The sequence below is a fragment of the Chelonia mydas genome, chromosome 1, assembly GCF_015237465.2.
Source record: "Chelonia mydas isolate rCheMyd1 chromosome 1, rCheMyd1.pri.v2, whole genome shotgun sequence".
In the NCBI taxonomy this organism is placed as follows: domain Eukaryota; kingdom Metazoa; phylum Chordata; order Testudines; family Cheloniidae; genus Chelonia; species Chelonia mydas.
In genome coordinates, this window is record NC_057849.1 from 254,749,450 (window position 1) to 254,769,796 (window position 20,347).

At 53.2% G+C, this 20,347-nt stretch overlaps 1 protein-coding gene across 1 annotated transcript; it reads right to left on the reverse strand.

The window, feature by feature from the left end:
• Nucleotides 1-4,719: 4,719 nt before the first annotated feature.
• On the reverse strand, nt 4,720-20,341 carry MFNG (MFNG O-fucosylpeptide 3-beta-N-acetylglucosaminyltransferase). The gene is made up of 8 exons (XM_043542970.1): nt 17,818-20,341; nt 10,765-10,813; nt 9,576-9,678; nt 9,114-9,267; nt 7,349-7,434; nt 6,699-6,864; nt 5,989-6,074; nt 4,720-5,575 (listed from the first exon to the last, which is right to left on the reverse strand). Exons 1-8 carry the CDS (start codon nt 18,265-18,267, stop codon nt 5,515-5,517), a joined length of 1,155 nt encoding a protein of 384 aa, XP_043398905.1. The 5' UTR covers nt 18,268-20,341; the 3' UTR covers nt 4,720-5,514.
• Nucleotides 20,342-20,347: the final 6 nt, after the last annotated feature.

The following is a 20,347-nucleotide window of genomic DNA, read 5'->3' on the forward strand; positions in this document are numbered from 1 at the left end:
GCTATGAGGATGCTCTCTTTGGTGAGCCCAGTCCAGCATGGAATTATGACCCACTGGGATGGGGGAAGTCCTGTCTTTTGGCTGAGACATAAGGTCCTCTCCGCTTTGTTGGCCATTAAAGAGCCCAGCGCACTTTTTGTAAGAGCGTTCGCCTCGTTCTCCCCATCAAATTCCAACTCAGCTAATTACACTGGCCCGGATCCTCAAAGGGATTTAGGAGGACTTGTGGCACCTTAGAGACTAACAAATGTATTTGAGCATAAGCTTTCGTGAGCTACAGCTCACTTCATCGGATGCATGCAGTGGAAAATACAGTAGGGCGATTTTATATACACAGAGAACATGAAACAATGGGTGTTACCATACACACTGTAAGGAGAGTGATCAGGTAAGGTGAGCTATTACCAGCAGGAGAGAAAAAAAAACCTTTCGTAGTGATAATCAAGGTGGGCCATTTCCAGCAGTTGACATGAATGTGTGAGGAACAGTGTGTGTGTGCGGGAGGGGAAGGGATTTAGGCACCTACCCACCATTAAAATCAATTGGAGCTAGGTGCCTAAATACCTTTGTACATCTGGGCCTAAGAGGATTGGGAACTATGGGCCAGGGAGCCTTTCAATGCTTGACACCAGCTCTAATGACCAGTAAGCTGTCTCCTACGGGAGAAGTAGATCTCCAACAGCAAAAGTCTCCCCCGCTCCCTCCCACCAGTGGCCAGGGGAAGGAGAGGCAGCTGCCGGGTTTCAGCGTTACCCTTCTAGCTGCAGCAGGGCTGGGCTGGCATCGGAGCTGTGGTGATCTGCCCTGGAGCGAGGCTGTTGCGACTCTCCAGCCTGCACCAGCAGGTGCTAACAAAGCGAGAGGCGTGCGTGCTTTGCAGATCACAGCCTGTCCCGCCCCAGCTGCGAGCCGCACAGCCGTTGCAGAGAATGAGTATAAATAATGACAGCGGTGGCACAGGGAACGGTTCCCCAGAGCAAGAGAAGCACCTCGTCACTGAAGCACCGCCCGACCCGAGTGAGTGATGGAGACTGTTCTTAACTGCAGGATTGGTCTGACTGTCAATGGCGGGGACCAGCCTCTCTCCCTTTTCTCTCTCCCTTTTCCTTCACAGGCTGCCTCTCCCTCCCCACACTCAGTCATGTGTCCTCACCCCTTCCCAATGGGACACATCCTCAGCTGGCATCAATCAGCAGCTACTAAAGTCAATGAGGCGACACTGATTTTCCCAAGCAGAGGATCTGGCCTTATCTCGGTCCCCCATTCTGGCTGTCTCCTCTTCCCCTCCCTTTCCCTCCTATGCCAGCAGCCCCTTGCCCCTGTTTCTTTATCACCCCATCTTACTGGCCTGCCCCACAAATGAAGCTGACTTTGGGCAGGGGAGGGAGAAGGTTGCTCTTGCTGCCCTTCCCAGCACTATCCAATTTCCCCACTCTGGCTTTCACTCCCAGACTCTTTCTCAATCTCACCCTTACTTCTTTGCATACCCCCAAAGGACACTGCCCCAGGGGCCTTCAGCAGAAGATCCTCTTGTCCCTGCCAGCTCTGGTTATGATTACATGGGGGTCACAGCAGTTTCTCCCCACCCCACAGGCCCCTGATCAGTCCCGTTTGCAGCAGGGTTGCTAACATTTCCAGCAGGAGACAGGCCAGATTAGGAGAATCCAAGCACAGAGCGTCCCATTTAATTTTTCTCAAAGCTCACTGATAAGTTCTGGCTCCGGGAACAGAAAGCAATGGGTGCTGTAATGAGGTGCATTCAGACAAGATGTCTGAATAACTAACTTGGGCTCACTCAATCTTGGGAAGCAATTTAAACATCAGAGATAGGCAAATCACCCCATCTTGGGGTCCATAATTAATCGCACACATTTTAAACAGTGGAATGAATGAGTTTTTAGCTTTCTTGAAATTCAAGCTAGATCAAATTGCACCAGGCAGAAAATTCAAGTTGTCAAGGGACAGCAGTTAAGGGGCCCCATCAGTTTAGCCACCACAGTCCCCTCTGAGTTTATTTTACCTGCTGTTGTCACAAGTGACACCCCAGATGATAGTACCTGAAAGAATAGAGGGGGCACAAATAGTTGTCACTAGTTTTCCCATCTTGTTTCTGTGCATAGTTAGTGTCACCATTTCCCCTCTTGGAGTGAAATCTTAGCGCCTGTGAAGTCAGAGGCAAAACTCCCATTGATGCCAGTAGAACCAGGATTTAAACCCTTTGTGGATAGTCAGTTAGGCCCTGATCATGTGAACGTGACACAGGGAGCCCCCACTCCAGTCCATGGGGTTCTGCTCCGTCAGTTGCAGGCCTGGGGCCTTAGTCAGGTTCACCTCTTTGGGGGAGTGTCTCACAGCAGCCCATGAGAGACAAACATCTAATAGAGCTGGTCAAAACAGCTCAAGCCTCAAAATGTTGCCACGGAGAACAGTGAAAAAAATTCCACAAAAACTTTCACATTAGAGTGTTCCCAATAAAACGGGATTGTAAAACCCCGCCACAGGGATAGGGATAGTTCTCAAACCTGATTTTAAGACAAGGTTTTAACACTGATCAGATTTCAAGTTGCCAGTGTCCCCTTAAGCTGGCTTTTATGTGCTTAAAGAAATGCTCTTGGATCCCTGTGTCTGCTTTGAGGAACCCTTTTCTTTCTAGTATAGCACCGGAACAGTTACCACAGGCCCTTTTGTAGTTCACTTTAACACAACCCTACTTTCCTCCACATCCTGCTCTTCTCATTAGTTTGCAGGCTCTTCATGAGAGCAGATGTTCTCCACAGGAGCGGTACTTGCCGGTACGGCGAGGAAATGTTCCACCAGTTTAAGAAGGTTTGGACTCACACACCTGCTGAAGGACTCGACCCTTTCAGGGCCCGATTCTCAGCTGGGGTAAATGGAGCTGTGCCAGTTTACACCAGATGAGGCCCTGAGCCAGCATTTTCCTCCTATTTCTGCAGCTTGTCTTCCCACAAGGCTCAGAGTGTGTTGTTTAGTCGCCCCCGCCCCCTCATCCCCCACTGTGTTGTGCTGTGACTGCCTCTGCACCTGCTGTCACTTCTTCAGATATGACTGGCTTTTTTAATCGAAGCACTGAGATCTCAGATGTGGGGGGGGAGGGAATCCAGGCATTGTAGACTCCTCTCTTAGGCGCTAGGCTGAATTAGGCCAGCCAGAAGCTTTTCCCTGTTCTGGTTAACTTGAAACCCCAAATCACTTCTCTTACCCCGGGGACTTCAAACTCATCCTTAATCTCATCGGAGTAATCATCCTTAATCTCCTGCAGTGTGGGTGACTTCACTTTCATTGGCTTCGATTCATATGGTTACTGGGCTCCCCGTCACTGTGCGAGGAAACCATTATACACCCAGGGAGAGGTAATTGTTATCAGCAAGTCCTTGTTCCTGGTCATCAGAGAGGAGTTTCCAGATGAAAGGGTGCATTTCTTGTGACAAAAAGCAGGACTTGAGAGCCGTCTGCTTCTTCAGAAGTTGATCACTGACTGGAAGAAATGTTTGGATTGGAAAGTGACAAGAGGCCACTGTGTTCTTCTACAAAAATCAAAGCACGCTTTCAATTCTTGAACCGTCTCTGCCCAGGTGGAAACACCTTTGAAACATGTGATTTTTAACCCTTCAATATCCTACACAAGTGTCTGCAGTGCAAGCCAGGACAATTGTAGTTCCTTTGCAGGGGGTTGGGCTGACCAGTTTGCAAAATGGTAAAGACACAGTGGTGCTCTCCATAGACCTCTAGCACACTGACTGCAATAGATGCAGTTGTATTATCCCGTGTTAAAGATTTCTCTTCCAATCTGGATGACTCTGTAGAGAGACCACACCCGCATTTTCATCTGCATTCTCACAGAACGCCAGAGGTCCTCCTTGTACACCACTGGCTTTTGAAAAACACCTTCCCTTGAAAAGGCAATTAATTTACATTTCTTTTATTCAGAGCATCCATTGCCATTGAACGTGTTTCTTTGCTTTTTAGCTTTCCCCCAGTCTACTCTCTCTGTGTGAGCAAGGACAAAACGTAACTGCTATTCATTTTCCATCAACTAGGTGGGACCTTTGGGTAACACAACAAGCCCAGTCCAGGGCAAGAGACATTCCCCCCAGGATCTGGAAACACTTTGAACAGTCTGCAACGCTGCATGTCCCACCTCTCCCTCTCACTCCTTCTTCCCCTCTCTGCTGCACTGAGCAAGGAATGAGGAGCAGATGAAGGTGCCCCCTAGTGTCTGGGGGGCTGAAGAGCAGGGGTAATAAGCTATTTGCCCTTCCGTTTTCACTCCATAGTGAATTAGGGTTTTTTGGCATGGCTCTTAAATCCACAATCTCCAATCTGCTCCTGGGCACTCCTTCACTATCTCCTCCTCCCATCTTCTACCTCATTCTCCCTTTCTCCCACTCCAAATCCTTCTTTAAGACTATCCTCTCACATCCCCTCCTGCCAGGTAGAGGCTGGAGTCTAATGTCAAAGAACAGGCTGGTCATAAGAAAGAGGGATTATCCCAATCCCCAGTGGAGCAGAGAAAAGGGCGAGTGCTCAGGGAGAGACAGAGAGATATCCCCACTTGAACAATGCACAAATCCACACACTCCTCCACCCGCCCATCTCATGGGAGACTCCTGGAAGGACCCAGCGCTCCGGCTCCTGGCCCCCATCCCCTTCCCAGGGCAGTCCCGGTACGGCGCTTCTCATGGGCTGATCTAACACGAAGACGTGACCACATCATTTTATTGAAACGGATTATCAAAGACTTGAGTTTCTGACGTGAGAATGTAGCCAAACTATCTAAGCAGAGGCTTAGCAAGGGGGCTGGGGAGGCGGAGTCCTGGCCAGCAGAGGCTCAACAAATGAGAGGACAGAAAAGGCTCTTGTCCAGCGTAGGCTCAGGGAGAAAGGATTTGGGGGCATAAAGGGAGGAGAGAATCTGCCCAGCAGAGACTGAAGTGAAGGCCGGCTGGACACTCCATTCACACGCGGCCCCACGCAGTCCGTGTGGCTCAGGATGCATACAGAGATATGCTCCATCCAGGCAGCAGGGGGCACCAGGTCTCCATCTATTGCTGCACTGCCAGTATCTGTGGCCAAAGTCTCGCTGTGTTCATGGAGGCATCAGGTTATCTCACCCACCTTGTCTCTCGAATATTCTGGGACCGACAGGGCTACAGCTACACTGCCTACATTACCAGAGGCACGTCGACTTCCCCCTCCCACCCATCCTCACCCCCCACAAGGGTCCCAGAGCCCGTGGGAAACTGGGTTGCATTTGAGTGTTCCACCAACAGTGTCCTTCCACATTTTCACGTGGGCGCCTTGCTGTGGATCCTACCCGCTCACCCTGTGCCGTGCTCAGTGAGCACTGACCCACAAAGCTATCGCTAGCTGGAGCAGGGCGGTCACTGCGAAGGAGAGAGGGAGTGCCCACGGCTCCCTGAGTGCCCCCCCACACACACACACAACACGAACTGCGGGTCGCTGGCCTGAGTGGGACCCTTTGGGTGTGGGAGCTCAGACGGGCCGTAGGCACCAGGCAGTGTCCGGGTAGAGAAGGCAGTGAAGGGATTGGAACCTGCGGGAGAGAGGACGAAGGTTAGGCGTGCGCTGTCACAGCCGAATGAAGAGGCATAGGAGGAGCGTGTCTCCCTGGTGCCCCATCCCACACCAGATGCTCTCGCTCTGCACTGCAGCTAGTGATCTACACGTACGCCTCCAGACTCCAAAACTTCACAAGGACGTGAGGGCGGTTAGAGGTGAGCCCTGGATCCAGATCCAACCAGCGGAAAGATGGGCCCAGCTCCCGCCAGGGCCAAAGCGAATGCCACAAACAACAACAGGGAAGGCAGGATTCCAGCTCCAGCTACACAGCTCTGCCAACGCACGCACCTCACTCCTGAGCAACAGCCTGCCCCCGCCTTGTTCCAACCCTGTTTTCATAGGAGACTCTGGGAGCAAGCCAAATGAGCCAGAGACTCAGGCACCCACCTGGAGGGGTCATCGTGCTGGGAGAAGGGGCCGGCCAGCTCAACAGTGTTGAGTTTCTTCTCGAAGACACCATAGCTGAGGGTGACCTGCAGGGAAAGACCATGAGAAAGGAAAGGGGGAAGTTAGGGAACAAGAGGGCAGCTTTGGCGGCTCTCAGCTTTTATGTGTCTGGGATATAGATGTTCCCATCATCCCCCAGCCGGGAACCACTCTACAAGCTTTGCATCCCACACTCAGATCCCCACTGCTTCTCCCCTCTGCCCAGGCTGATTTACAGGGCCAGGCTGCAGGCTTTCACCCCCTCCTCACCTCCATTTCCAACACATCTCCAGCCCCCATCTCTCCTAAGCCTCTCCCCCTTCCTCCATGACATGCAGGGCTGTATCACATGGGCCCCATGCGTGGGCAACAGGCACTTCCTCTGGCAGTGCTGCAGCTCCAGAGGGGAGGGCCCTCCCCCTGCTCTTTGACTGGCAGCAGTTTTACTGGCTAGTTAATTGCCTTTTCATCCTTTGCCCATCATTGCAGAGAAGTGTCTAGGGATGCATTTGTCAGGAAAACCTCATCGAAATAATGTGCGGTTGATTCAATCAGGGTCACAATTACCGCCAGAGTGACGTGAGTCATCGCCCGCCTGCTCCGCTCCTTTCCCGCCGCCCCCTCCAAATCTATTCTCCAACCTCTCCTTCTCCCTCCCCTTCTCCACTCACCTGCTGCAGGAGCTGGGGCCTGGGGATCAGCTGCAGGTTCTCCAGGTGAGAGTGGAAGAGCGTGTTGGGGAGCAGACGCCCGCCCAGTTTGCACTCAACAATGTAGCCCACGGTGCAGTCGTCCGGGAGGCGGATGAGCTCCGAAGTGCTCAGGAAGTTACTGCCGCTGGAAGAGAATGGGCTGCATTGATCAGTGGGGATATACAGACATTAAATAGGATCCCCGTCTTGGAGCAGGATGAGAGATCAGGAGCCAGAATCATCCCTGGGGTAACTCTGTGACCTCAGAGATTCACGTCACCCTGGCCATGAAGAGGCAGGTCGCTGCCCAATTTTGTCTGTTTGCACTGCAAGAACTTATGAAGAGATACCCCCCACTTACATGCCAACTCGGCTCGAAGTGCATGCAGTGCCCAGCACGGGTGAGGCCTCTAGGAGCTACCACAACACAAATACATTCCCTTACCTACCTGCTCTTGCACACTCACAGTTGGGTAGGCACACCCACACTGTGCCCTCTCTGGCGTACTCTCTGTGTGCTCACACACATTCCCACACACACACACACACACACACAAACTCGTGCATGATCTTCCGTGACATTCCCCTGGGTTTCTGATGCTCACAGATCTACTGGCTTCACGGCTCACCTGGCCCAAGGTGCCATCTTGACGGCCAGCCTGCGGCTGATGCAGAATCCCGCCCCTCCAGTAGCGAACCAGAAGCGCACGGACCTCTGGGGAGGGAAGAGCAGAGAAAGGCACGAGGCTGACCAATGGGTGCCACAGCTCCTGTACCTGCAGGTCTCAACACCGAAGCACTGGCCATTAGATACACACACAGACCCAGCTATAACCCACCTTCTGCACCACAATATGGGGTGGCACAGAGCAGAGCCCGGCTTCACGGCATCAGCTGGTCGAAAATGCAGGACAACTGTGCTACCACCATAGTACCAGAATTCTTCCCTCAGCCCAGTAGCAAAGGGGGGCCCTCATATGAGAGATAAGGAGTCCAGAGATGAGGGCAGATTAGCTGAACATAGAGGCGGAATTCTCCCCTCACTCAGAGAAGGGGTGGTCCCTCTGAAGCAAAGGCGTCCTATTCGTAGTGCCGTATGGGATGAATCTCTTAGCAGATGGGGTTCCCACTGAGGAGCAGCATGTGTGTGACTGCCTCTCTCTGGGCTGTGCATTGCTCAGATTGAGCCCGCACATGCTGTTGTGGTTGTGTGACACAGGACCAGAAAGGGTTAAGCAACTTGCAAGTTAATTGACCCAGATTTAACCTGTAGAGACATATTAGTAGATAATGTTTCTGGTTTTGTGTGTTTACACAGATTTTGCTAGAGGTGAACAATGTAACCAAACAGTTCCTGCCTATCACTTCAGATATCAAAAGGAGATATTAACAGTTAAATGAGCTGTGACTGGAGTGATATCACTGTCTTGATTTCTCTTTGGAGAATATATCAAATCACCTGAAAATGGTGGGAGATAGGCAATTGCCTTATGTTAATCCATATAGCTAATTACCAGAGATGTTTAGGAAATAGGAGGTTACTTCAAAGACACTATTGTTCACCCAAGAACTGCATGCAGTCAAAAGGCTGCCCAGAAACTGTATAAAGGGCTCTTGGGATCTGATCCTTTTTATCTCAGATCTGCTTATGCTGCATCAGGGGAAGTTTGAGCCACAAGATTGAGATCTCCAGTTCCATTCTGGGTCACCCTGATACTGAACATTGGATTGAACCTATGGACTAATTCTGAAAGAACTCTTTGCAATTCTAGAGCTCACCGTCTCTACTATGAACCTGACCTAAGGACTCTATTCATGTCTGTACGTATAATGATCTTTTAACCAATACTCTCTCTTTTCTTTTTTTAATACATTTTAGTTTAGTTAATAAGAATTGGCTGAAAGCATGTATTTAGGTAAAATCTAAAATATTCATTATCTTGGTGGGCAATGTGTCCGATCCTTTGGGATTGGTAGAACTTTTTCATATGATGAACAAGATATTCAATAATCCTCATCATATTTGACTTAGCTGTCTGAGTGGGAGCCAAAGGCTGGGTTGCTTTAAGGGAAACGTGTTCTTGGCTTCTGGGTAACCAATAAGGTATTATAGAAGCTGTTTTGTAGTGAGCTAAGTATTAGAATAACCACCAGTTTGGGGAATTGTCTGCTCCATTCTTTATAGTTTGCCCTAATTGAGAAATCTCAACATAGCCTCCCTGGGACTTTGGTCACAGGTTGCATGGGACCAGATTGGGTCCAGCGGAGGCCAGGCCTGGAGCCCTCCTCTTTTAGGGGTTTGACAAGACGTGTGTTCAAGAACCATCAGCTCCCTTCAGAATCCCCAATGAGCCAGTCAGCTGCTTGGCCCCGTTGCTGCGGGGCAGGATTTACCGTCTGATTGTTGGGCATTGTTTCGGAGGCTTGGATGGGCCGGTTCAGGCTGGGCTTCCCAATGTAAATGTCCCGGGCTGGAGAGAAGGAAGACAAGAGCTTCAAGAGGGCCTGTGGGTTTAGGTAGTTATCATCATCCAAGTGGCAAAACCAGCTGGCAACAGACAGGGAGACAGACAAGAGGAGGTTAGGTCAGGAGGCTGCTGCTGACTCAGCTTCATGTCACGGGCCTTATTGATAAAGGTCGCGTGCAGCTACACGCTGATGGCCTTTAATCAGCACCTCTGCAAACTAGACCCTTCTTCATCCTTTCCCACTGGAACTCCATTCACAGCCCCCTCTTAGTCACACAAGCAGCCACCGGTTAGCAGTGACAGATTCCCATCCCTACCAGCCTGCAGCTGCCCTACCACCCTCCCACGCCCCTGTGAGCAGGTGTGAAGGCCACCCCTGTGTGCTCACCTGAGGCCGCTGGCCAAGAATGCATCAAACTCGGCTGCCATCTTGCAGGAGAGGGCTGGGTGGCTATGCTCTGCGGAGCAGTTTGTGAATACCACATGGTCACCTGCGGGGAAAAGAGACAAAGCTCCTGATCACTGCATTCTCACCCCACTCCACCCGCCTGGCCTGGCCTGGCCAGGAAACCCCTCCAGCCAGAGAGAGCAGGAATCAATCACTGTGTTAATTCAGTCCTGGCCTTCTCACATTCACACCCTGCTCGCCAATGGGGTCCCCATGTCTCTCCTGCCTGTTCCCACCTCACCCTGCTCTCTGGATTCTATCTTCTTCCTATTCATGCAGCTCTTTGCTTCACAGCATACATGCTGCTCACCTAATGGAACACCAGCCTTGCCCTGGAGGAGACCCCATCCCTTCTGCTGGGCTGAAAGGGGAAAACTTGTCTCTGTGGGTTTTCAGTCCCAGACTTCTCCCCACACAAGCAAGACACCAGCAGGAATGAGTTCACTCCTCACTGACGGTGGCACTTAGTCTGCACCATGCAAATGATCTGTCGCGGAGCTTGAAGCACCGTGGCATGTGGGCGCCTCACAAGCATTAATGACCTTCTCAGGAAGTCAGGCTAGACATGTGGCATTCCCTTCTGGCTGTAAACTCTCTGACAGCAGCACTGTGATGCAAGGAAGTACCATCCTCCCCATCCTGCAGATGGGGAACTGGAGCAGCCAAAGGGGAAGTGGCTTGACACAGGAAGCCTGTTGCAGAGGCAGGAATTGAACTGAGCTCTTTCAAGTCCCAGACCAAGGGCTTTAACAACAGGATCCTCCTATCCACCAGTGTCTGGGACAGAAGACAGGGGTGCCCGACCCCCATGTTACCTCCCAGCTGTTCTTCAGGACAGCTGGAATCCCTGCAGCTTCTCCCGACACGTGCTGTGCCAGTCTCCTGTCTCCCTCCTTTCAAAAGGCAAGCCCATCCCTCCGACTTTTCAGAAGAGAACTAAGCTTAGCTGAGCCTTGTCCCCAGAGTGAATCAGTGTCACTCCTGCTGGGGGCTCTGCGGGATTCATCCTATCACACAGATCCAGAAGGGCACCCTATTGTGTGTAGGAGGAGGAGAACCAGCCTCACTCAGGGCCTGATCCAAAGCTCACTGGAGCTGGGGAGCTGCGTGATAGGAAAGACTGGATTACCCATTCTCTTCTGCAGGGTTTCGTCTTCTTCGTCAGTAAAGACATAGGTCTGAGAAAACAGGAGAGAGAGGAGAGGGCGAAGTTACTCCAAGGCCCGGCGCTGGCTACATTTCTGGCCTCCCAAGCTGTCAGTAGGCCTCCTGCCTCCCCATTCCGGCCTGTGCCTTTGACATCCTGCAGCTGCCTCTCGCTAGGCCAAGGGAGGTGGGAGCCGCTGCCCCAGCTCATTGCTCACCCACCTCTCCTGCTTCTCTTGCAGGGGTAGTGGGTGGATAAATAATCCTCTTAGAGCCCTGTGTCCTGCTCGCAAAAGGCAGGCACAGATCCTACAGCCTCCTCCTTCTCCAGACGACACTAGCTGCAGGCCAGAGAGAGATTTCCCCTTGGTTCAGGGGAGTGAAGGAAAGGGGCTCAAATCCCAGGCCGTCCTCTGCAAGAGGAGCTGGGAACCCTGGAGGTTAGCTCCCCCACAGAGCTGAGACCCCCTCCTGTGTTCACACTGGGAAGGTTCCCTGACAGCCAGGGAACCCAGGAGTCCTGGGGTCAGATTCCCAGTAGTTCCAGTGAAGTCAATGGGGCTATGCTGATTGACACCAGCCAAGGATCTGGCCCATGGAGTCTTGTTTTCTTCAGGGAGACTCCCAGTAGCTGGCCAGTGCAGCAGAGAAGCCTGTTCTGAGGGCTTCATTACAATATGCACCCTTGTTACCTGTAGAGTCTGGGGACCTGTTCTTGAGCAAACTCCCACCCCCCACCGCGCATGGCCCTGCCACCTGGTGAACGGAGAACTCGGGCAGCAAGCCAGGGGTGGGGAGGCCCAGCTTTGGGGTTTGAACGATGTCAAGCAGCAGACGAAAGCAGCAGCTTTGTGGTCAAAGGAGACATGGGTTAAGAGGGGAACATCTGTTTGTGTGTATTGCAGTTATAGCCCCTTGCTGCTTCCCAGACCCCCCCCTCCCTGCTCGGGTCCATCCACCCCTCTGCCCCACCAGCCGCCATTCTATGACACATCCCCCCGCCCTAGAGGCAGAGGGGGATCACGGCAAGCTGAGAAAAGCTCCCCTCATGCGGAAAATGTGCTTTCAAGGAACTAAAGGGGCTGAAAGAAAGAGACACAAGCCTTAAACAATCTCCCCACCAGCTGCCCGCAGGCTGGTTAAACACAGCGCCTGGGCTGGGTGCTGGCGGGAGGAGGGGGAGAGTACAAGGGCATTCAGATGGGCACCTGAGAAAATGGCTCTGGCACTGGGCCAAGGGAACCCACACCACACACCCTAGCTATCAGCCCGGGTGCCGCATCCCGGCTATTGGGCAAGGCGCAGGAGGGCGAAGGGGCCAGAACGCCAAAGGAGGGAAGCCAGGTTATGAACATTGGAATGGGCAAGCCTGGGGGAAGGGATGTGAAGAGGTTGTGCTGAAGGGCAGCTGGCACCGGCCGATCCACCGGAGCGACAGGCTCTGAAGCAAGAGGGTGCAGTAGGCGGTGCCGAGAGGGCCGGAGGGGCGAGACGCCGGGGCAGGGGAGGGGGATCCCCCCAAGGGCAGTTAGAAAAGCTGCCTCCAGGAACACGTTCAGCACAGATGAGGGTGCACTGTTTGACGAGGCAGTGGTAGATGGGGGGCCGCACATCTGTGGGGAGAGGGTAAGTGGGGAGATCACCCTCCGTCCCCACCCCAACTCTGCTGTGCCTTTCCAGCAGGACCTGGAGAAGCCACTCCAGTGGTGTCAGAGTTCTTCCCGCACTACGCAACCCACCCCCATCACTCCCATTCATTCAGGTCTCTAGATAGCAGGGACCCTGTCCTGCCCCCCAGCCCTTGCCCTCCACTTGTGTCCGAAAGGTGACTGCAGCAGAAGAGCCAGTGTGCCAGCTGACAGCTCCCTCCCCACCCCGCCACGCCTGGTGGAGTCACTGGAGAGATGGCCCGCCCTGTCTCCCTCAGCGGGGCTGCCCAGGAGGGCTGGGACAGGAGAGAGCCGGGAGGGCCCCCGTTAGAAACCTGGCAGAGGGCATTTGCTCCAGCCCAAAGGTCCGTCTCTCCAGGAGATGCCAGCCTCCGTTATCCACATTGAAGGTGTCTGGAAGGGGTTTGCTGGAGCCTCAAACCACATCTCCCTCCACCCCTGCCCCTGCAGGGGACACCCAGCCACTTCCAGACAGGGCCAACTTGGTGCCGCTTTTACCAGCTCAGCCGAGGGAGGGAGAAGGTTCCCTTTGGGTCCTCTGGCCGACTGCTGGGTCTGTCTAGGTTCGGACATCCCGCCGGTTGCCACGGTATCCCAGCACCTACAGACTGCCCAAGGGGCTTGGTCTGGCAGACAGTCAGATGCAACAGAGCTGGAGTTCAACCACACAGGGCAGCCTACAACGGGGAGGCTGACTGGGGGTGGGATTCCCAGCCCCCCGCTCTCAGAGCCCCGTCTAATGCGTGGAGCTTGCAGTGGCCTTTGCCACTCTTCCTACAGTGGAGTGGGCTCGGGAAGGCGGAGGGGCTTGGATGCGAGTCTATCCTTCGGTTCTGAGGAGGAGCAGCAAAGGGGGGGAAGGAAAACTCCAACTGGAACCCAAGTGCAAAGGAAAGTCTGGAGCCCTTGCTGCTAGACAGCCTCGTCTGGCAAGCTCCCACGGCTGGAGAATAAGGACCAGGCTTTGGGCCTGCACAGCCCATGCTGCCAGTGTGTTCATTAGCAGCATTGCAGTAGTGCGTCAGGACTCCCACCCAGGCCCCATCGTGCTGGGCACTTTACAGACAGACACAAGGACAGTCCCACCCCAGAGAGCTCGCACTCCAGAGTTTAGACACCATGCAGCAGGTGAATAACCTGACAGGCTGGAGTGAGGGAACAGGCCGGGATCCAGGGGAACTGGAAATGTCAGGGCCACCATCAGCATCCACCCTCACAAGATTAAATTTAGCTCTTCTCCTGGCAGAGCCAGCCCTGAAAACACAAACCCATCACCAGGGGTGAAAGCTTGTCACATATTAGCCCTCAAGAGAGGCAGCAAAGTCCAGTGAACAGGGGCACTGGGCTGGGACTCAGGATACCTGGGCTCTATTCCCAGCTCTGCCACTGACCTCCTGGATGAGTTTGGGCAAATCACTTCCCTGCTCTGTGCCTCAGTTTCCCCTCCCATCCTTTGTCTGGGTTGTCTATTTAGGCTATAAGCTCTTTGGGACAGGAAATGCGTGTGTGCAGCACCTAGGGCAATGAGGCCTGATCTTGGCTGGGGTCTCTAGGCTCTGCAGTTACTAATAATAAGGATCACAGGTTATCCCGACTCCTGCAAAGCCACCCAGATCTGGCCTTTGGGGCCCCATGGAACCAGGCTGGTCCATTTGAGAGGATCCCAAGCAGATTCTCAGCTCAACGCCAGCACCACCCCTTGTGGCACTGATAACACAGACAGCTGCTGTAAGGAGGAGGCTCTGCGGCTTAGCAGCCAGCATGTCCCCAGATCACAAGACGGGGAAGCTCAGTTAGCATGAGCAGCAGCTTGGTTTAGTGGAGTAACTGCAAGACTGAGAGCAAGTGACCCCTGCAGGTTAGTCCTAGTTCTGTTACCAACCCTCTCTGTGCCGATAGCCATGTCCCTGCCCTTTCTGCCTTCGTTTCCCCACCAGGCTAACGTTACTTGCCTCCCTCATCGGCGTGGGTGTTACGGGGATGAATGAATACTGCTGAGTGCTAGCTGGGGGCTCAAATTCCCCAGAGTGCACCCAAAAGCCTTCATAGGATGGGGTCTGGTGCAGTGGGACACCTGCCCCTTGCAAATCGGACAGGCTGGTATTTATTGTGCAAAACTTTCCTGGGGATAGAAAAATTCAAAAGCAAAGCATGTTTGATTTTGCAACATTTCTGTTTTGTTTCTAATGAAAACTGAAAGCTTTTGTGTTACAGTTTTTCCTTTCGCTCCCTTCTCCCCTCCACCATCACCTTTTTCACTGGCATGGTAAAAGGGGGAGGGGGACAAAGGGAGGGAAAAAGAGGAAAAACTAAAGGTTTTCAGTACAAAAAAGTCAACAAACAGCTCTTTTTGAAAACATTTTTTGAAAATTCCTCCCCTCCACCCTGCCCCCCTTTTTTTCCAGCCAACTCTACTTGAAAAGCTTTCCTCTGTGTTCACAACTGTACCAGACCTCAGCACAAACAATGGCGCTCCCCTTCTACAGCAGGACCCAGGGGGGTCAGGCACATGTTTTATAGAATCACAGAGTCACAGAAATGTAGGGTTGAAAGGGACCTCGAGAGGTCATCGAGTCCAGCCCCCTGCGCGGAGGCAGGACCAAGTAAACCTAAAGTGTCCCTGACAGGTGTTTGTCCAGCCTGTTCTTAACAACTTCCAGTGATGGGGATTCCACAACCACCCTTGGAAGCCTGTTCCAGAGCCTAACTACCCTTACAGTTAGCAAGTTTTTCCTAATATCTAACCTAAATCTCCCTTGCTGCAGATTAAACCTATTATGTCTTGTCCTACCTTCAGTGGACATGGAGAACAATAGATCACCATCCGCTTTATAACAGCCCTTAACATATTTGAAGACTATCAGGTCCCCCAATTTTTTTCTAAAGTTTTTTTTAACCTTTCCTCATAGGTCAGGTTTTCAAAACCTTTTAACTTTTTTGTTGCTCTCCTCTGGACTCTCTCCAGTTCATCCACATCTTTCCTATAGTGTGACACCCAGAGGCCTCACCAGTGCCAAGTAGAGAAGGACAATTACCTCCTAAGTCTTACATACAGCACCTCTGTTAACACACCCCAGAATGATATTAGCCTTTTTTGCAACTGCATCATATTGTTAACTTATAGTCAGTTGTGATCCACTGTAACCCCTGGATCCTTTTCTGCAGTACTACCACCTAGCAAGCTATTACCCATTTTGTAACTGTGCATTTGATTTTCCCTTCCTAAGTGAATTATTGAATTTCATCTTGTTGAATTCGGACCAATTCTTCAATTTGTCCAGGACCTTTTGAATTTGAATCCTGCCCTCCAAAGTGCTTGCAACCCCTCCCAGCTTGGTGTCATCTGCAACTTTTATAGCTTTCACACAGAGAGAGAGAGAGAGTTTCAGGTAATTTGGGGTGCTCCAGAGAATCTTCTCACTCCCACTTCCCCTTAATTCTTGGCGTGGCCAGAATAGACAGGTGTCGGTTATGTTTGGGGTAAGGAAAATTGTTTTGCAAGCGCACTCAGAAACACCAAGGCCGGCTATAATCATAGTGCCCATGTGCCAGCGCTCAGCCCACTTCATAGCACGTATATGCCAAGAAGCATGGTATCCACTAAGAGTCATTAAAGGGTAGGAGGCAGAGCACTCAGGGCTTGGAGAAGCATGTCTAGAAGGGGAAGTATGATATTTCAGATGTTAACGCACATAGAGGAAGTGGGTTCAAAATAGGACATGGCTTCCTCTGACAAACCGCAACTGACTAGGTAGCGGAAAGCACCAGACAGTTACAGCTCAGCATGTGGAAGGGAAAACTGCCCTTACCCAGAATGCCCTGTTCTGTCTCAGGTGCTCTTTTCCTCTGCACCCCCATAACCTAGCCTTCTCATTTAGGCCCCGATTCTGCAACTAGCTGTGCATGGGCAGACCTGTGAGCCCCCGCTGACTTCTGTGGGGTTCTGTGCAAAGCCACTTGCAGGATAGGGGCCTTAGGCTGCACCTGCACTTACAGCACCACAGGGGAAAAGGGGACCCCAAAGCAGGGAAGCAGCAGTCAGAGAACCCTCCCAGCACCCCTTCAATTATCATGAGATTAGCAATGGGGCAGCCACTAGGCACTGATTTAGCGGTGGAGTTGGTACCATGGCCTCTACTGACTGACCTGTTTAAACATAGCCCAAGTGCCTGGAGTCTACAACGAGCCCCACGGGGGCTTTCCCCAGGCTTTCCCCATTACGGAGGGAGATCCCAGGTAGCAAACGGTGTTTTCCCCCAGCCATTATTAAGTCCATTGTGGGTCACCAGTGTGCACTGACCTAATGCGCCCCAAACCAGCTCTCCCACCAGAATGTGAAACTCTCAAGACTCCGCTGGGTGAAGGGGGAAGAACCGTCCAGGCGCCAGTACCAGAACACAGAAACAAGAGCCACACACACAGAGGGGGGCCGAGGAATAGTCACCAGAGCGCATGTGAATGGATTTGGTGCTCCAGCATGCGAGAGACTGACTGCACTGAGACAGACATGGGGCGTGCAGACGCTGTGCTTGCACCCACATGCAGCTCCACTGCACCCCTCCTGCTACTCCAGCCCTGGGCCCCACTCACTCAAACTCAGCTACATGGCACCTCTGTGCCCTTTGCTGGGCTAACCCTGGGCTCTCCCCACCCCTCAGCCAGGGCACAGCATCTTGTTCTCAGGCACCCATGGCCACTCCAGGCCCAGGCAGTCCTTCCTGAGCAGACACTGCCTAAACCAGATGTGGTTTTGTGAGGTGTACAAACGGTGTGAGACGGGAGGGAGCAGCTAGTCTGAAACCGCACAAACTCATTCCACTTGTGAGCAAAGATCAGCAGTTTGAATCAGGCCTCTGAGGGTGAAAGAGCAGTGCACTCAACCCCGCCATGCCCCACGCATGTTTTAAACCCAGCAGCTGAAGGGAGGGCAGCTGTCATCTATGTGCTGCATTACAGTTTGCACCCCTAGTGTAGCTGGATTTAAAGGAGGGTGAACTGCCCCACTGAGGCTACACTTAGGTGAAAGGCTGACGGTCCCTGTCAAATATCACTCTTCTGCCCAACCCTGTGCGAACAGCCAGGATATACCCCTGTCTCTCTCTAGAGGGCTTTCCCCTGAGCCTAAAGCTGGTTCGGACCCAGTTAATAGAGCCCTCCACCCAACCAGGGTGAGGTGTCCCTGTCTCTCTGCACAGTGGAATAGACATGATGTCAGAGACGCACCGAATGGGACAGTTGTTCTTAACCACCTTCAGCATGACCCTTTCTTCAGTATAATGAGTCCTTATTCCTCCCTGCAGGCATTAGATTCCTCCTGTCCCCAACATGCCCACCAAGGAGGCCTCTGTCCCCACCTCCATACACACCTGCTCTTTTGCCTTGGATATCCAAGTGTCCAGCAGCAGCTCCAGCCTGGTTTGGTGGAACCTCTTGGTTGTCTTCACAGCAATGAAAACCTCTCCAAGCTCCAGGCCTCTCCTCACACTAGAGCCCACCTTGGAAGGGACCGGTGGCTCTTTCAGCTCCTGTCTCCTGTTGCTGTCTCCTAGCGCATCCGCTGGGGACATTTTAGCCTGGTGCTCCGGGATATCCGATGTCCCATCACCAACCCCTTGGTAGCGGACCACCTCTTGAGTGTCATGGTGCCTCATGGAGAGGAAAGCCATGGTGACAAGGAGCAGAGCAGCTCCAGAGAGACAGCGGAGGAGATGCCGACGCATCACTGCCAACTTCCAACGCCATGGAGAGAAGCCCAGCAGGCAGAGGGAGCTTCTTCCTCTGCACCCCAGGGTCTGTGAGCCCCACGCTGGCCTCATGCCTCCAAAAGGGGAGGACAGGCAGGCTGAGGCCCAACTAGGACATGGCCATGGAAAGCAATGGGAGGGGAGCAGAAAGTGGCAGTGAAATTCGTAGAGAGCCAAACACCAAGGCTGAAAGGCACTGTTGCCCCTGGGATGGGGGAAGCCTCCAGGAAAGAGACACAGGGACCAGGAAGACCTGATTTTCCAGCTGACAGGACAGGTGACAGGCAGACACCTGCAGGCCAGCAAATTACACAGCCAGAGCTGAACTAACCCAGACCCCAGGCTCTCAGCTGAGAGGCTGAGGGTCCTGGGCAGGTGCCTGGTCAGGGTGAAAGGTCAAGGGTCCAGGAGGAGAGTCCATTCCATGCAAGGGGCTGAGGGTCCCAGGTTTCCAGGAGGCGTGATGGGGGAATATCCAGGTGAGTGACTCTGGTTTCCAGTTTGCTGGAGGCAAAGGGGCTGACCCAGCGTCAAAGGATGCATCAGGACAGGTCCCAGGCTAGAGGCTGATGCAGGCAAGAGGCTGGGGATAGCCAGGTCCGGGGAACGAGCAAGTGAGCTGCCTTCCACCTGCTCTGTCTGCTCAGCTCTCACTGACTCCCTCTAGCTACAAGCACCAGGCTCCGCCCACCCCTCCCTTGGGCAGAGGGTAGGCGGGGCCCTTCAGCCTGTGGGGAATCCTGGCTAGCTGTCCCCTCTGCTCACAGCTGCTGCCGTGTGGGCTGCTCCTTGTGTCAGGCCAGGGGAAAGAGCTCAGTTAGACTAAACTGGGAGCCTCCCTGAAGGAGGAAGTTTCCAGGGGCCCGACTCTCATGTCATCAACCTGAGGGGAACATGCTTCTGCCCCCACCCCCAACTCTCGGGGAGCCTCTCAAAACTGAACCAGGCTGTCCAAGGGTTGAGGGGGAATTCACCCCACACTGCAGCCGCTTCGCAGTGACACTGGGGGCCCCAGCAGGCACAGAGCCAGCGTGACACCCCTGCAAAAGGCGATATGCTGGCAGGGCTGGAGGAGGCATGGCCAGGAGTTCCAATGGCCCCTTGGAACTTAGAATGGCCCATAGGAGCCATTGCAGACAGCATGCAAGCTGGGATAGCCCCTGGCCACTGAAGAATCAAGAGGCACATTGCCTCCCAGGTCAGTCTCTGTGCCAGGCTCAGCACCAATGCAGAGATGAATTCCCCACCAAGGGGCTTTCCCAACCCCTCTTCCCAGCTGCCAGGGCAGCTCCAGGTCCAGTCTCAGGTTCTGTAGGGTCCTATGCAAAGTGACACAAAGTAGCTAGAAAGCCAGCTTAACTGGCTCACTGCCACTCCTTGCCCTGTTTCAAGGGGGAAGGATAAGGCATCCCTACACTCCAGCGATCCCCAGCTGTTGGAATTGCCCCTTGGGCCCATGGAGCAGTTGGGCATAACTTAGAGCAGCCCCAAGGTTTACAGCCATTTGCGCTCTCCCCTGTTTCACATATCTCAGCAGCAGCTGGGGATCTAGCCCTTAGCTTAGATATGTTGCTCACCATGCCATCTAACCCTGCTCAGAGCAGATCGCCTCCACACAGTGCTTAGGCCAGTGGTCGGCCATGTACACTGCAGCTGCTGCTGTTAACCCCTGTGACACTGAGCCAGCTTGAGCAATGGCAGGGAAGTTTTGCAAACTGCCCCTAGGGAAGACTATAGCTAGTGAAGGACTTGAAGTCCACCCCCAGCCCTTGACTGCACTTGCACGCAGACACACACTCCAGCAGATCCCCTCCCCTGAGGACAGGCAGAAGAGTTTTTCTAAAGGAGTCTTTACGTTGGGATTGTACAAGGCTTTTACAGCTGGTAATTGGTGCCCACGGTGGCTAATGGCATTCCACCTGTTCCTTAACCCGTGACTCGTTCCTCTACAGCAGGCAGCGTTACCTCCCCGGGGCAGGGAATTCGGGCACCCCCCAGGGAGGAGTGATACAGTCCAGGGTGGTACCGAAGCCAGGGAACATTACTGGGTTAATGTTTACCTTGGATTCCTCTCTTCCCCTCCATCACATCTGGAACCAGCTGGAGCTGGGCTTGTGGAATGGATCAGCGTAGGCCAATGTGACCCCTGAAA

What these genes read in the sequence shown, in the direction of transcription:
- MFNG (XM_043542970.1), bottom strand. Translation starts at nt 18,267, where the DNA reads ATGAGGCCAGCGTGGGGCTCACAGACCCTGGGGTGCAGAGGAAGAAGC. An exon ending in AACCCTGCAGAAGAGAATGG is followed by an intron (nt 9,679 to 10,764) that starts GTAATCCAGTCT and finishes TTTTCCCCGCAG; the next exon opens with GTGACCATGTGGTATTCACA. An exon ending in CAGCACGATGACCCCTCCAG is followed by an intron (nt 5,576 to 5,988) that starts GTGGGTGCCTGA and finishes TCTCTCCCGCAG; the next exon opens with GTTCCAATCCCTTCACTGCC.